Below are 17,572 nucleotides of genomic sequence, written 5' to 3' on the forward strand. Positions count from 1 at the left end.
AAGTTCTTGTTAAACTTACAGATGTTCTGCTGTGAATAAAATAGCTATAGGAATAATCCTGAGTGAAGAGTACATATCCCTATGAAGCATCATCACAGTAGAGGAAACACTAACATTTTCACCTTCCTAAAGTAGTTTTGTTTGGAGATTTGTGCAAAAAATAATTCAAGAGACTGGGAATGCTAACATTTCAAGATGATAAATGGACTAGGATTAATTTCCATCACTTATAATTATCTGAAATATCTCAGGTCTGCTGTTTTCTTAATGTAATCTCTCTTTGGGTTATCAACAAATGCCTTAATACTTACAGATTAGCTATAGATTTTAAAAATCAAATACAGCCCTAACCGGTTTGGCTCAGTGGATAGAGCGTCGGCCTGCGGACTGAAGGGTCCCAGGTTCGATTCCGGTCAAGGGCATGTACCTGGGTTGCGGGCACATCCCCAGTAGGGGGCGTGCAGGAGGCAGCTGATCGATGTCTCTCATCGATGTTTCTAACTTTCTATCCCTCTGTCTTTCTCTCTGTGGAAAATCAATAAAATATATTTTTAAAAAAAGAAAAAAAAAAAAAAAAAAAAAATCAAATACAACATCCTATATAATAAGGAGGTAATATGCAAATTGACTGTCACACCCTCACAAGATGGCTGCCTATGACCAGGCCAGCAGGGGGGTTAGTGAGGGACGACCAAACGAATGAACAAGCAGGCTGCATGGGGTGACCAGGCCAGCGGGGGCGCCGTGAGGGGCGACCAGGCCGAAAAGGAGGGCAGTTGGGGGCGACCAGGCAGGCAGGCAGGTGAGCGATTAGGAGCCAGTGGTCCAGGATTGTGAGAGGGATCCCGGAATGGAGAGGGTGCAGGCTGGGCTGAGGGGACCCCCTTCCCCGCCCCATGCACGAATTTCATGTACCGTGCCTCTAAGTATTATAATAGCTGGAGACTTTTATACAACATTTTCAATAAAATAGAATATCTAGACAGAAGAGCAAAAGAAACAGAGGGCTCAAAAAACATTATAAACCAGTTAGACCTAACAGATATATATAGAACACTACCCCAAAATAAAAGAATACACATTCTTCTCAAGTGTACATGAGATATTATCTAGGATAGTCTGTATTAGGGCCACAAAACAAATTTCAATATATTTTAAAAGACTGAAATCATATAAAGTTTCTTCTCCAACCACAATGGAATAAAATTAGAAATCAATTACAAATAGAAAACAAGCCGAAACCGGTTTGGCTCAGTGGATAGAGCGTCGGCCTGCGGACTGAAGGGTCCCGGGTTCGATTCCAGTCAAGGGCATGTACCTTGGTTGCGGGCACATCCCCAGTGGGGGGTGTGCAGGAGGCAGCTGATTGATGTTTTTCTCTCATCGATGTTTCTAACTCTCTATCCCTCTCCCTTCCTCTCTGTAAAAAACCAATAAAATATATTAAAAAAAAAAAAAAGAAAACAAAAACAATATAATAATCACAATGTTTAGAAATTCAACAACACACTCTAAACAACCAACAGGTCAATGAGGAAATTAAACAACATACTACTGAACAACAACAAAAAATTTAGAAAATATTTAAGAGATAAATGAAAAATAAAGTTCAATATGCCAAAACTTATGGGAGGTAGTAGAAGCAACACTCAGAGGGAACTCAACTGCTGTAAATGCCTACATTAAAAGATCTCAAATAAATATCCTAACTTTATACCCTGAAGAACTAGAAAAAGAGGAAACTAATATAGCAGAAGAAGGAAATAATGATTAGACCAGAGATAAATAAAATGGAGCACAGAAAAAACAATAGATTTAAGAAAATCAAAAGTTGATTCTTTGAAAAGATCAACAAATTCACAAACCTTTTACTAGACTGGCAATGAAAAGACACAAATAACACAAATGAAAAGTGAAAATATTTTCATTACAGAAATAAAAAGGATAATAGAATACTATAAACATCTGTGTGCCAACAAATTAGATAACCTAAAAGAAACTTATACATTCCTAGAGACACACCAATTACTGTACTGACTTAAGATGAAATACAAAAGTCTCAACAAACTTACATAACAAGTAGAGATTAAATCAGTAATCAAAAACTTCCAAGAAAGTAAAATCCAGTACTAGATGGTTTCAATGATATATTCTAACATTTAAAGAAGAATTAAAAACAATCCTCTTCAAGCTCTTCAAAATAAAAAGAGGAAAGTGTAAATAAAATATTTAGATTACTATCTGGCATATACTAGTAGTAAGCACCATATAAGTTTTGGTTATGATTAATACTGCTACTACTATTATTATCATACAGCAAAAGGCTATTTATTTACTCTCTTCGTAAAGTTCTCCAAAGAACTGTACAATCTCACCTTGTTCCGCAATCATTTCTAAGATATTTTTTAATGTTACATTTCTAACATATGGCTTCTGGAAAAATTTACATTTTAGGCTAAATAGTATAACATACTATACAGACTCGAAACAGTCTGCCTAGAATTGACTCCTAACTTTACCACTCAGTAGCTATATGACTCTCAGGTAACTTAACTGTGATTGCCTCAGTTTCTTCTATGAAATGGGGATGATAATAATAACAGTACATATTTTTCACTGGGCTGCTGCAAGACTTAAGTTACAAAGTACATGTAAACGTAATGTTTGACATATAGCAAGTGCAATATATATTTACTATTATTAAACAATAATCTGTAAAATATGTAATAAAAAATGTTTATTAAGTGTTAATTATGTGCCAGGTGCTATGATAAGCACTTAATAAATATTATTACATTTTTTCCTTACAAAATCCCTACTGCACAGAAGAGAAAAAGGTTACAAAGGCCTTTTCCCAATCATACTGCTACTAAGCAGAAGAACTGGGATGCAAACCCAAATATTTCTAGCTACAAAGCCAGTGCTCTTTACTTCTCAGAACAGATTCACCCCTACCCTTTCCTCTCCAGCAATAGTGGCAAAGAGGCATAATCAAGCACTGCATTCTTATCCCTGATCTCAGAGCAGTGAAAGGTATAATCTTCCCCTTCTACACACAGCCCTCCACACAGTTACCATCAATGAAGTAAGTTGATATGAGGAATAAAATCAACTTGCCATCCTTGCTATTTAAATAGTCTCATATAAATACAGGAAGGCTACCTCTTTATTATTCAAGTAATCAATCTATGATGAACCATAGGTAAAATATTACTGAATAAGGTTAAAGAAATTTTTCTTAAAGAAGATTATTAATCCTATATAATAAAGAGGTAATACGCAAATTGACCCTCATGTCATTATGCTGTCACAAGATGGCTGCTCCTATATAATAAAGAGGTAATACGCAAATTGACCCTCATGTCATTACGCTGTCACAAGATGGCTGCTCTGCCCAGCCCCTCCCCCACCCCTGATCAGCCTCTCCCACCCAAATTGAGGGTGAGGCGGCTAGCCAACCCCTCACTCTCCCCCCCCCCAACGGCCCCTCACCCAGGCCGGCCATGCGCTTTCCCGGCACTGGGGGTACCCCAGGCAAGCTGCAGGCACAGCACTGGTCAGAGGCAAATATCCTGGCTGTCCCTGGCCTAGAGAGTCCAGAAAACCTCAGCACTGACCAAAGATCAAGACAGAGTGGAAAGGTCCCTGCCGGAGCTTATGGCTCATAGTGCCAGGAGGAGGTGGAGCATCTTCAACCTGCAACCTTGGCGTCTGCACACCAAGACTTGGGGCACACCACACCGGTGGCGCCTGTGGGTGAAAGGGGGAGAGCAGGAAGCTGGGGTGCGGAGCTGGGAGGGCCCTAGAGTTTTCAGGAGCAGCCCGCCTGCCGAGGTTGCTGTGACCCGCGCTCTCTGGCTTGGTCAAAGCCCCTGGTCAGCTCTGCCGCTTGCCTTCCAGGTGCGGCTAGCCCTGAGCCGGCTGGCATTGGGCTCAGAGAAGCAGCTATCACTAGGCTCTGTTAAATAAGAGAAATCAAAGAGCCAAGAGTAAATATCCTAGCCCCTTCCTACACCCCCGGACGAGGAGGGCTGGGGATGGGGGTAAAGGAAAACAGCTGCTGCTTTGCATTTTATAATGAAAAGACTCCTGCTATATAGAAAGGAGAGCCGATTCATTTCCAGCAACACCTGGTATGTTCCCTGCCCCAGCCCTGAAGCCTGACAGCACCTAGCAAAGGTGTGTCCACACAGCCATGTTGGCCTGGCTCTGGAACGTTGGGAGCAAGTCTGAGCTGCATTGATTAAAATTAAAAAAAGTAAAGATTGAAAAACACCTCTTTGTACTCAAATGGCACTATAAAATGCAGATGACAGCATCTGATTTTGTCTTCTGTGTTGATTTTGAGGCAGAGTGCAAATAGGTTCATGGGAAAAGCAGAAAAAACAAAGAGCAAGGGAGAGGATTCTGCTGTCCACAGCACTGAACGTTGTTTTTGTTATTTTTCCTTCTGTTCTTCAAGTCAGTATATGCCAGTTAAACCACTCTATGCAAGCAGCAATGCCTTTCATATGAGTCACATACATTTAATCCATTCAAATGGAGCATACTGAGTGGAGAGAATGGTATGTGTCATTATATAAAGAACTTGGCATTATGATGCTATCTGGCTAAATATCTTATTTATTTTGCAATTCAGAGAACGTAGACAAATCAGGCATTGAAAATGAATGTGCATGCTTAAGTGCATGACTTTATTTTCATCCGTAACGACCAAACAACTGGTCACCAGGAGGTGCACTGATGGGTCCCGCAGTACGGCGGGTCTGGAGTCGCGCGGCGCGGCAGGTCTGGGTGAGGCTGCACGACACGGGCCAGGGCTGGGGGACCTGAGGCTGCGCCACCCGCCCCGACGCCGGAGCCAGGGGACCTGAGGCTGCGTCCCCTGCCCAGTGGGGCTTGACAGGGGGGCCGGCTGTGTCTTGGTGTCACTCAATGGGGGTGGAGCCAATAAAGGGCAAATAGCAATATTAAAATATTTCCTCTAATTCCCTTTTAATGTGCACGAATTTCATGCACCAGGCCACTAGTTTATTGAATCAAATGTAAGGCTCCTGTAAAGGCAATATGGTTTACATATTACGTACATCCTTCAGAGGTTCTACTGAGGTGAACAAGGAAGGCAAAGTCAGCTGGTGCTATGCCCCAGTTTCAAGCAGAGTAACTTTCCTTTCTAGCTGTTTTTAGAACAGGGGTTCTTTATAAAATTTCATTAAGGGGAGATGGGCTATCTACTGCCACATATCAATATTGGGAAAAAAAAAAACTATTCTATATGATACTTAGAATTCATAAAAATATTATAATCCCAGTCTTTCAAAACATTCAAAAATCCCATTTTTCTCTGATCAAGGAGAAAGTGTAACTACTCTGTATTAAATCAGAGTTAGTAAAACCTATTGGGTAACCTAGAGAATACTATTGACTACATGTTGCTTTAGTTACTATAGCAAACATTAATGATTCCAACCAGCAGACTAAAACTAATTGGGTGACATCTCTAGTCTCTGTCCTGACTTAACTCCTTCTTCTCCTAGTTATACTAGCTACTCTTTCCTCCAAGTAGGCTAAAAACTGATTATTTATAATCCCTAAAGAAAAACAGTCTTTAAAATGACAGAGTGGGGCACAATAAAGAGGTCACCAAAATAGATATAACCATTCAAACTATGGTCAGTAGAAATATTTGCCAAATATTACAGCAATCCTATTTTAATTTCACCCCGAGCTAAAATAGCATTTATGGACAAAAATTATGAGCCCAGCCAGCGTGGCTCAGTGGTTAAGCATTGGCCTATGAACCAGGAGGTTACAGCTCGATTCACAGTCAGGGCACATGCCCGGGTTGTGGGCTCCATCCTCAGTAGGGGGCATGCGGGAGGAAGCTGACTGGTGATTCTCTCTCATCATCGATGTTTCCATCTCTCTCTCCCTCTCTGAAATCAATAAAAAGATAGTTTAAAAAAATTATGATGAGACCCTGGGATAGTTCAGTTACAATTCTAAAATTAAAAATAATAATGCGAAAATAGTTAAGAGGATTATGTAATGTAAGAACTCAATGGCATATTATATAACCAACAACTACAAATACTAAGATGCAGCAAGGGAATGAGTGAGATCTTGAATAGTTAATAAGTTTATAAATAATTATTCCTACAAACATATAAAACATGTATATGGAATAAAATGTGTAGAACTGAAGTAAAAAGTCAGGCTAGTGAGTGAAAACTTTTTCTTCTTTAAATTTTTCAAAAAAAAGGGGGGGGGGGATAAGTATAGGCTCAGAGAGAAGTGATACCAATGGAGAGAATGAGGAGGCTAAGGACAGGTGAGAACCCTATGAGGATTTAGAAAGGATTAAATAGTCGGAAAAAGTTTGAAATGGGTAGAAACCCAACAAAAGAGAGGTACAGAAACCCACAGAAAAAGATTGAGAGATCTATACTGGAAATAGCCAACAGAGAGAGGGAGATGGGGTAGGAGAGAGAGGGAGAGGGTGAGAGACAGAGACAAAGCCAGGTAGCCAGAGTTAACGGGGGAGAGAAGGATCTGAGGTGTTACACAGATGAAGAAAGAGGGAAAGATAGAGATCCAGAGCCAAAAGTGAAGGGGACAGAAACCCAGAAAGTAGAGACAGAAGAGAAAGGAGAGGAAAAGCTTAGAAAAAGAGGTAGAAAATGATGAGTCAATGATGAGATGAGAGGAGTACAAAATACTCCTATAAACATTTGAACTCATCCATGGAATCTAACCAAATCTATCATCCCTATAATCCTAAAACATTGAATCCTTCTCTTATCCTCACAATGCCCTCAGCTCAATCCCCTAACTGCATCCTCAAGACTCCCCTTTAGGCTCATGTTCTTACCATTAACCTACCCAGAGATTTCCCTGAGCTCTCTGAAACCCCAAAAAGAAACTCTTAATAGAGTTTCAAACCCCAGTCTCTTCAGAGAGATCTCTTTATTACTGCCTTGCCATTGACTAAACCTGTATCCCACCCAAAGGTACTGACTTCCTTGCAGCTCTCTCAAATGAAGACTGTTCTCACCTTTCACATATTCTAGGACCAGAAGGCAATATTGGCAAACTGCTGGCTCTTGGCTGTCCTGGCCTCAAACAACATCCGTTTTCCCTCCTTCCCAAACTCCTAAGAGATCTACCACATGGCTACACACCCCACATGGCTACACACCCTATCTACCCAATCTTGTGAATATCATCCCTCCATTTAGCTCCCCCAATGAATTCATACATGCACCTGTTTACTGGGCATCTCTATTTGCATGTCTCAGAGGCATCTCAAACTATTTATCATTTCCTCCCACAAAACTCTTCTGATATATACACACATTTTCATGCCTGGTGCATGAAAATTCACGCACTGGAGGGGGGGGGGTGTCCCACAGCCTGACTTGCCCCCTCTCACAGTCTGTGAGCCCTCAGAGGTGGGAGGCAACCCAGCATTCAGGGGAAGGTGACGCCCCCATCACAACTCTGCTGCTGCCACTGCCAGCAGTGCAAGCCTCAGCTGGGCCTGGTTACCTGAGACTCGGGCGGCCCTGGGCGGCTGGGCGGCTGAGGGAACTGGGTGACTCTGGAGGCAGGCGCGTGGAGCAGCCGGGCCTGCCTGGGGGTGGGCCCGGCCTTGCTGCCTGCCTGCCGTCCCAATGGAACCGAAGGGACTGGGCACTGCCATCTTGTGGCTGTGGGCACCGCTGTCTTAGAGGGTATGACAGTCAATTAGCACATTCCCTCCTTATTGGCTGTGGGCACTGCCATCTTTGAGGGTGGGGCAGTCAATTAGCATATCCCCTCCTTATTGGCAGTGGGTGCCGCCATCTTTGCAATGGTGTGAGGGTCAATTAGCATATTCCCTCTTTATTAGATAGGTTAAGCAATACTTAATGCTTCTGTTAGTAAAATAACTACCTAATATAGGACTGCCACATTCAGAGGTAAGAATTTCATAAGACATTAGGTACCATTCTAAACAGCAATTCCGAGTTCACTCTCAGTAACCTACTCTTGGAAAGTTAGAACTTATAACAAATCTGAGCTCTCAACCCTAGCACAGAACCCATCCATAATAGTTTACTAGCTAGTCTCTTGAGTGATATGTTGGTCCTGCCATAACAATTCAGAATAAAGGAAGTAGAGAGCATGAGTAGGCCAAGAAGACATTATCCTTTTGGTGGCTGGAATATTATGGGAGGTGCTGAACCTGTGTATTTCTGCACATCTTCAGAAAATCCTCCTTTCTTTTGACAAGAAAGGTTCATCGTTGTCAGCAATAATCACTTTCCTTTCTATTTTTTAAATGGCGCTATCCCAAAACTAAGAGATGTCTTTAACTTTGGAAAGTTTACAATGCTCAAGAGAAAGTTCTGAGATAAAAAAAACACGAGAAAGTATATTTCATTTTTATAATTTTATTAGAAGTTCTCTGTCCTCTGACTAATCTCCCTTAATGACTTCTCAATTGCTCTTTATCTGTAAGATTTTAAGATAAATAACCAGCTCTGCACAGCAGCAGGGAGGAAAATCATCCTTTGGGATATACAGATAATGGTCAGTCCATTGTAACTCCCCAGACAGGATTAAGTGACAGCAAGGGCAGACTGTGATGGGACTTCCACCAAACCAAAACCAGACAGTTAAGTCTTTAGGTGCCATCACTGATAAAGCCTTACATTCGAAAGTTTTTATATTCTTCCCTTGCTCTTTATCTTAATAAGAGTTAAATGAGTTAATATTTATAAAGCACTGAAACAGGACATGTCACAGAGGGAATACAATATAAATTAAGTAGTCAAGAGAAAATATTTAGGGACCTTGTAAGGAGACCTTTACAAATGAATCTGCATGCAATCCAGAGGTTCATGGAACAAATAATTCCGACATTTACTTTCCTCCCTGGGGTATTATAATGTCTAGCATCTAATAACAAAAAGCCATGAGGATGCAAAATTCCATTATAAGAGTGCTGCGAACATAACAGATGCTCCATAATTTTATTTGGGAAGAGACAGGAAAAAGTAAAGACATGCCAAAACAGATAAAATTAAAGACATAACAGGCAGTTTGCTAGATTGAAAAAAAAAAAAAAAAAAAAAAAGACATGAATCGAGTAATTGGCTTTAGAAACAAAAGAGCTCAAATATTTATAAGGATTTATAGTCCCTAATATAAGCAGAGACAATCATTTAGACTTAAAGGCAGGGGTCCATGTGAAAAACAAGAGTCACTAAAGAACCAATTTGGCTCTAGCCGGTTTGGCTCAATGGATAGAGCATCAGCCTGTGGACTGGAGGGTCCCAGCTTCGATTCCAGACAAGGGCACATGCCCAGGTTGTGGGCTTGATCCCTAGTAGGGGGAGTGCAGGAGGCAGCTGATTAATGATTCTCTCTCATCATCATTGATGTTTCTATCTCTCCCTTCCTCGCTGGAATCAATAAAAAAAATAAAGATGAGATTTCTTTAAAAGAAAAAAAAACCAACCATTTGGTTGTTAAAATATTATCTCCGCCCCCCCTCGTACCCCTCACCCTACACACACACCAATTATATATCACAATCCTGGCTAAAGATATGGGTATCTTACCATATTATAGGCTCTATCATGAAAAAAGGAATTTCTAAGGAAATAATCGAAATAAAATTTAATGGAAGATCATTAAACATGGGTACATTGGGAAATAGGTATATGACGTGAAAAGTACACTGGGCTAGAAATCAAGAGGGTTTATGGATTTAAGGACTTTAGAAAGTATATGCATGATATCTGAGGTCCAAAATATCAAAAAAATTTATCCAAAGTCATATTTATTTAGGCAAAAAGATCAAGTGGTTTGTTATTTGTCCTGCCCCCTGCCTCCCCCCCCCCACCACCACACACAAACCAGTGGGGGGAAAATGTAAGAAAACAACTGAATTTGGGAAGAAGGGACAGTGAACAGATAGAAAAAGACCACAGTAAAATAGAAGAAACTGATTTTCTATGCTGCCAACTCCAGTGTGTACAATGACATTAGTTAACTACATCTTCTGAAGAGAAAGACCAAGGGAAGGGGGAGGAAGGACAGATTCACAGCATAAAATCTTCCTTAATTATCCTTTGCTTTTACAGAATTAAATGTGATCATAAATACTGACCACTTAACAGGGGTGGGGAATCTTTTTTCTGCCAAGGGATATTTGAATATTTATAATGCCATTCCAGGGTCATACAAAATGATCAACTTAAAAATTAGCCTGCTATATTGGGCAAACATTTAATTGCCTCACCCTTAATGCCTTGGCAAGGCCGGACCAAATGATATTGTGGGCCTTATATGGCCCTTGGACATTCCCTATCCCTGACTTACAAGCACTGAAATATTATACATTCTCCAACTTTTCCCTAGCCAAGGATAGGCTAAAGTTGCTTCCTAATGTTTAGGTGTCATTCTGGTCCTACTAAAGTCCTCCTCCTTCCTCTTGCCCTCCAATACTTCAACTTCTCAAAATGACATAATTTTCTTCCACCCAATAAAGAGATGAACTAACATGGGACTCCAGAAGCACATCCTATCCTATATAATAAAGAGGTAATATGAAAATTGACCATCATGTCCTCAGACAAGATGGCCGCCCCCATGTGGTCACAATATGGCTGCCACAAGATGGCCGGCAGGGGAGAGCAGTAGTGGGCAATCAAGCCAGCAGGGGAGGGTAGTTGGGGGCGACTGGGCCTGCAGGGGAGGGCAGTTAGGGGCAACCAGGCCGGCAGAAGAGGGCAGTTGGGGGGGACCAGGCCTGCAGGGGAGGGCAGTTAGGGGTGACCAGGCCTGCCTGAAGTCCAAAATATCAAAAGAATTTATCCAAAGTCATATTTATTTAGGCAAAAAGATCAAGTGGTTTGTTATTTGCCAGGGAGGGCAGTTATGGGCAGCCAGGCCAGCATGGGAGGGCAGTTAGGGACGACCAGGCTGGCAGGGGAGGGCAGTTATGGGCGACCATGCCATCAGGAGAAGGCAGTTGGGGGTGACCAGGCCGGCAGGAGAGGGCAGTTGGGGGCTACTGGGCCAGTAGGGGAGGGTAATTGGGGGCAATCAGGCTGGCAGGGGAGCAGTTAGGCATCAATCAGGCTGGCAGGGGAGTGGTTAGGAGTGGTCAGGCTGGCAGGCAGAAGCAGTTAGGGGCAATCAGGCAGGCGAGCAGTTGGGAGCCAGCAGTCTTGGATTGTGAGAGGGATGTCCGACTGCCCGTTTAGGCCTGATGTGGGATCAGGCCTAAATCGGCAGTAGGACATCCCCCGAGGGGTCCCAGATTGGAGAGGGTACAGGCTGGGCTGAGGGGCACCCCCCCCTCCGCCCCAGTGCACGAATTTCATGCACCAGGACTCTAGTAAATAACATAAAAGGCTTTAAAGTAAATTTGCTTTAGAACTGAAGGCAGAAGTTTAAAAAAGAAAAATTTAAAAAATTCACTCCTTTCATTAACATTTTCCTTATATACATGTAATCAATGAACATATCTTAAGCTCAGAATCACTAGGGCCTGCGTTTTGAAATTCTTCCATTCAATTAGCAAAACTGTTTTACTTGGGTAAGGGGGATTATTTCGAAAAGAATAACAAGTCTATCACAATATTAAGTACACACTTTCTGCAAGACCTACCTTCTCACCACTTGAGTAGAAGAAATAACGCAATCGGACTATGTTACAGTGATCTAGCTTTCTCATGATTTGGAGCTCTCGGTTCTGAAAAGGAAACACAAAAAATATTTTTTAAAGGATAACCACTATTCATCATATTGACTAATATTTCTGAAATAACAAACATTACAAGCAGTAGGCTATAGATATTTTACCAGAAAGTATGGTCTATAGATCAGTGCTGACCTGTTAAGCATTTGTTACCAGTCCATGAACTATTTACTACTGCTCTGCAAATGAAATTAAAAGTGTTTAAAATCTTTTATAGCAATTTGACAGAATAATTTGTATTAATTAACCTTATAATAAAAAGTGGGGTCTATATTCTGTATTTCTTAAAATTTCACTTTTGTAGTAATTCATTTGTATTGTATTTTACAAAAATATCAGTCCTCAATGAACTGAAAATTTTAAAAACTGGTACTTTACCACAAAGCTTGAAAAGCACTGGTTTCTAATATATACGAGATATCTGAAATGAGTTATTACTGCTGTAATTTTTATAACTCTAATAAAAATCAAACATCACACCAAACAAATTTGGGTGTAAAGAAAACTTTTACAATCTCTATTACTTTCTAAGATACAGTGAAAAATCTGAGAATTAACCCCATTAGAAAGGTTTATTTGCTAAGTTTTAGAGAGTTAAAATATGATATACTAGAAACTGTACAGTACTGATAAATTTATAGACCACACAAGTAATTTTCCCTTTGGGAAGTTTCAAAGTTATGCTCATTCTTCATGGAAAGAAAACATGAAATAATATGATGACCTCCTAACACCATAAATTTTGCAGTATTAATCTGAAGAGTATATATTAACAATATACTTGGGCTGTCAGAAATCAGTTAATAAAGGCTAAATTACGTAACAGAGAAAGAACACCAAAGTACCAGTTATGTAGACAGAACATATAAAATTTTCAGTTAAAATAATGATTTAGAACAGAACATAAACATAAAATACATGTCTGGAATCTGGAAGGGAAATGCTATAATGGTTAGGGAAAAAAGTCAAAAAAAAGAGGAGTGGGAGACAACGAGCTGAATAAGCAGAACTGTTCTAGAGCAGAGTGGGCTCCAGTTCTTAGAAGGTGATAGCAGAAAGAAGTGAATGTTCCTCCTCTCTAGAGATTTCCAATAAACTATTCTGAGTGTTCTCTCAAGGAAACAGTAAACTCAAGAGGACTCTTCTGTCCCTTTAAACTGACTATGAGAGCTGGGTTTATGTGTACAGTGAGTGATATTTAAAGTTCTTTTATAAGACATCAATCATTCATATCATTACTTCTTCTAAGACATTTATAGCTGAAGCAATAATCAAACTTAGTACAGTATAACCGCTTTAACAAAGATAATGACTAAAATCAGACTCTTTTGCCTGTTTCAGAGGATACAGGAAACTTTACCAATTTCAAAATTGTGTCCATTTCCATTCCAAATGGAAGCTATTTCTGAAACTATATCTATATTTTGCCAATTCACATCTAGGTACATAATTTTGTGGGAGAACTGCCAGTAGGCTGAGGTTCACTCCTCTAATGATATACGGATGCTAAGATTGACTTTTTTTTTAAACATAGCCAACCAACTATGTTAAAATAAGCTATCTATTTTTCCACACTCATTAGCCAATGTCACAGAGAACTATTAAATGTCCAGATAACATAAGTTGTATAAATATATATATAAGTGAAGCAAGTACATGGACCTAAATATTCACCTACCCTTATTCTTCTGTTCATATTCTACTAGAAGCCCAGTGCGCGAAATTGTGCAGCCCTGCCCAGCAGCACCAGTCTTTGGTTGTTACGGCGTTAGGGCCACTGGGTTTTTATAATATAGATTCATTTAAAAAGGAGGCTTACATTTTCTCATTTTAAAATTTCCTAAAAGATCCAAAACATAAAATTCATAGAGCAATATTTATAGGTATATTAATCAAGCCAATATTAGGCAAACAAAGTACATGCCTGAAATGTATTTAAATATACAACTATGCCAAGCCTAGAAACTTTTACAGAATTATTCTTTATTAGTTCATTAAGGACATACCAATTCTATAGAAAACACTGTTATTCTACAAATACAGTGCACATATTCTGTGCCAGGCATCATTCATAATATAAAAGATATGGCAGTGAACAAGACTAACAAAGTTCCTGCCCTCATCAAACTTACTACTCTATGGAGGACAGGAAGAAATAAACAATATATTTTCACTTAAAGAGGACAGAGAATGATAAAAAAAAAAAAAGGAAGTCAGAGCAGACCTCAAAAATGAGGTAAAATCTGAATGATATGAAGATGAGAACCATGTGAAGATAGAAGAGCATTGCACTGCAGTAATAGGAAACTCCAAATGTAAATACCTAAAGGTGGGCTTGGCATATTTAAAAAAATAGTCTGAAGGGTAATGTAGCATGCTAAGTAAAGGGAAAAAGGTAGGAGATAAGTTCAGAAAAGTAGGTAGAGGGGTGGGATATGTCCTATAAACTCATAAATCATGATAAGAAATTAAATTTAAATTTCACACTAAATGTAAAGAAAAGCCAATGACATTTTGACCAGGAAAATGTTATAATCTGATATATCTTTAATACTGAGACGGCATGTAGAAGCTGGGGCTGAAAATAGGCTTCTGGGGGCCAACTGTTCTTTGGGGACATAAAGCAAGGGGACCCAATGGTAAATCTATTACCTAGGAAAGAAGTTAGGAGAAAAAAAAAAGTCATAGGTATAAGGAGTAGTGTATCAATGAGTAGTCAATGAAGTAGAATGAAAGACAGAAGAACATGTTATCTTAGAAGCCAAGTAAAAAAAAGAGTTTTCAGAAAATGGGAGTAACCGTTTACCATGTCAAAAGCTACTGAAAGGTTAAGGTGAAGGCAGAAAACAGATTTGGATATGGCAAATGCAAGATGCCGGTTACTCTTAACAAGAGTGATTTTGGTAAAATGGTTGTGACAAAAGCCTGACTACAGTGATTTAAAGTGGACTGGAAGACAGGAGGAAAGGACTAACAAGTTACAAAGTTCAAAAAGAGGTGAGATTTCCAGCTATGGCTGAATGAAGAGATCTCCCCCCAAACACCTATAAAAAGGACTACATTATAAAAACCATTTCAGAGCTCTGGAAATCATCCAAATGCAACAACAAGTTGAGAAGCATTTATTAATGAAAAGCTGCTAGATATTGGAATTAGGACAGTGCGGGCCAGTAGCCTTCTTGCCAGGGAATATTACCACCCAGCTCAGACAGTTTGGGTAGTTAGTTTTACCAGGGCAGGGTTGGCCATGAAAACCAGGAATTCTGCTTCTAGACAGGGCTATCATCACTTAAAACAAGAGAGCAAAAACCTATTTCCAATGGCAATTTCCAGTAAAAATAGCAAATTTGACAGGAAACAAAGTAAAAAAGTCTACAGCTCTGCTACCCTGGGGGATGCAGTCTCAGCTGGGTAAAATGACAGACTGGCAGAACACTAAGAAATTTAACAGGGAGACCCTGGAAGTAAGAGAGACATAAAGGGGCTAAATAAGCTCTCCACATATCCCAGGCTCAGAAGCTGTACACACACAGGCAGGGGAGACCAACGAGGGCCTTGTAGAAAGCGGAGGCCGAACTACTGGAATTTTCAATGTACTTTGCAATGCATGTACAAGATCATCAAAATATGTTGGAAGCTTTCTGAACTCAAGATGTTCGAACACAATCTCTAACCAATACCCAGCTGACCACTAAGCTATGCAGACAAAGAGTCAACCCCTAATAAGGCTAAAAAGTAAAAATTATAATAAAAAATTTAACACAGAATTCAGGGATTTGAACTGTGGAGGAGAAATACTATAGATTATATACAGGTAAGTCACAAAAATAAAGAAAAACCCCAAAACAACAATGTTCAGGATGATTTTTAAAAATCAGAATCCAGAATTGCTACAATATATTATTTAAAATGTCCAATTGTCCAAAAAAAAAAATGGTGGGACATGCAAACAATAGGAAAAGACCTATAATCAGATTTTGTTTCTTTAAAGCAGTCAGTAGAAACTGACTCTGGGTAGACACAGCTGTTGGACTTGGCAGACAGGAGTCCAAAGCACATAAAAACTGTAACACTTCTGAAGAAAAAATAGGAGGTAAGCTTCTTGACAATGATCTTGGCAATGATTTTTTGGATTTGATATCAAAAGCAAAGGTGTCAAAAGCGAAAGGTAAAGCGAGACTCCATCAAATTAAAAAGTTTTTGCATATCAAAGAAAAGTATCAACAAAATGAAAAGGCAACCTACTAAATGAGAGAAAATATTTGCAAATCATGTCTGATAATGGGTTAATATGCAAAATATATAAAGAATTTGTATAACTTCAATAGCAAAAAACCCAAACCCAAACCTACAAACAAGCCATTAAAAAATGGGCAAAGGACCTGAATAGACACTTTTCCAAAGAACACATTCAAATAGTCAATTGGTACATGAAAAAGTGCTCAACATCACTAATGATCAGGAACTGCAAATAAAAACCACAATGAGATAGCACATCACAACTGTTACAATGGCTATCATAAAAAGGATCAGAGGTAACATATAGGCAAGGATGTAGAGAAAAGAGAACCCTGTGTACTGTTAGTGGGAATGTAAATTGTTGCAACTATTATAGAAAACAGTATGAAAATTCCTCAAAGTATTAAAACCAGAACTACCATATGATCTAGCAATGACACTTTTGGGTATATGGTAAAAGAAATGAAATCACTTTGTTGAAGAGATACTTGTACTCCCATATTCACTGCAGCATTATTCAAAATTCACAAGACACGCCCTAGCCGGTCTGGCTCAGTGGATAGAGCGTCGGCCTGCGGACTCAAGGGTCCCAGGTTCGATTCCGGTCAAGGGCATGTACCTTGGTTGCGGGCACATCCCCAGTAGGAGGTGTGCAGGAGGCAGCTGATCGATGTTTCTCTCTCATCGATGTTTCTAGCTCTCTTTCCCTCTCCCTTCCTCTCTGTAAAAAATCAATAAAATATATTTAAAAAAAAAAAAATTCACAAGACACGAAAACAACCTAAGTGACCATCGACAGATGAATGAAGAACCTGTGATGTGATATGTGATGTGATGTGGTCATGTGCTGTAATGCTTAGTGACAGGAATACATTCTGAGAAATGTCCCGGATCAGAGTGGGGGTTCCCTTGGGGCATGGGGCGGCCTGGGCAAGGGGCCTGTGGTGGTTTGCAGGCTGGCCACACCCCCCAGTGACCCAAGCGGAGGCCCTGGTATCTGGGATTTATTTATCTTGTACAATTGAAACTTTGTAGCCTGGAGTGGAGCCAAGCCTTCTGCTTGCTCCGTGGCGGCAGCCATTTCTGTTGGGATTTATGTATCTTCTATAATTGAAACTTTGTAGCCTTAAGTGGAGGCCAAAGCAGGCCAGGGCTGCAGAAGCTTGGCTTCCTCCATCACCACGGGCAACCCTAGCCTCCTGCTCTCTCCAGCTCCGTGGCTGCCGCCATTTTTGTTGGGATTTATTTATCTTCTGTAATTGAAACTTTGTAGCCTTAAGTGAAGGCCTGGGCCAGCCAGGGTGTGCGAAAAGCTTGGCTTCCTCCATCGCCGGGGAAACCCAAGCCTCCCTCCTGCTCTCTCCATGGCCGCAGCCATCTTGGTTGGGTTAATTTGCATACTCGCTCCTGACTGGCTGGTGGGCATGGTGGGTGGGCATGGCTTGCGGGTGTAGCAGAGTGATGGTTAATTTGTATATTACTCTTTTATTAGATAGGATATGTATTGCCCAAGGACACAGGCAATAGGGTGGTGAAGGCTTTAGGTGGGGCGGGAACTGGGTGGAGGGGGGTAATGGG

At 40.3% G+C, this 17,572-nt stretch overlaps 1 protein-coding gene across 4 annotated transcripts in view; it reads right to left on the minus strand.

The window, feature by feature from the left end:
* Window positions 1-17,572, minus strand: part of GSK3B (glycogen synthase kinase 3 beta) — a 190,011-nt gene that overhangs the window by 84,066 nt on the left and 88,373 nt on the right. For all 4 annotated transcript variants that reach the window (XM_080654924.1, XM_080654923.1, XM_080654926.1 and 1 more), the window contains exon 3: window positions 11,666-11,749. In XM_080654924.1, coding sequence (XP_080511050.1) covers window positions 11,666-11,749 — 84 coding nt within the window. The remainder of the gene's footprint in view (window positions 1-11,665; window positions 11,750-17,572) is intronic.

This window comes from Plecotus auritus (assembly GCF_963455305.1).
Source record: "Plecotus auritus genome assembly, chromosome: 2".
NCBI lineage: Eukaryota > Metazoa > Chordata > Mammalia > Chiroptera > Vespertilionidae > Plecotus > Plecotus auritus.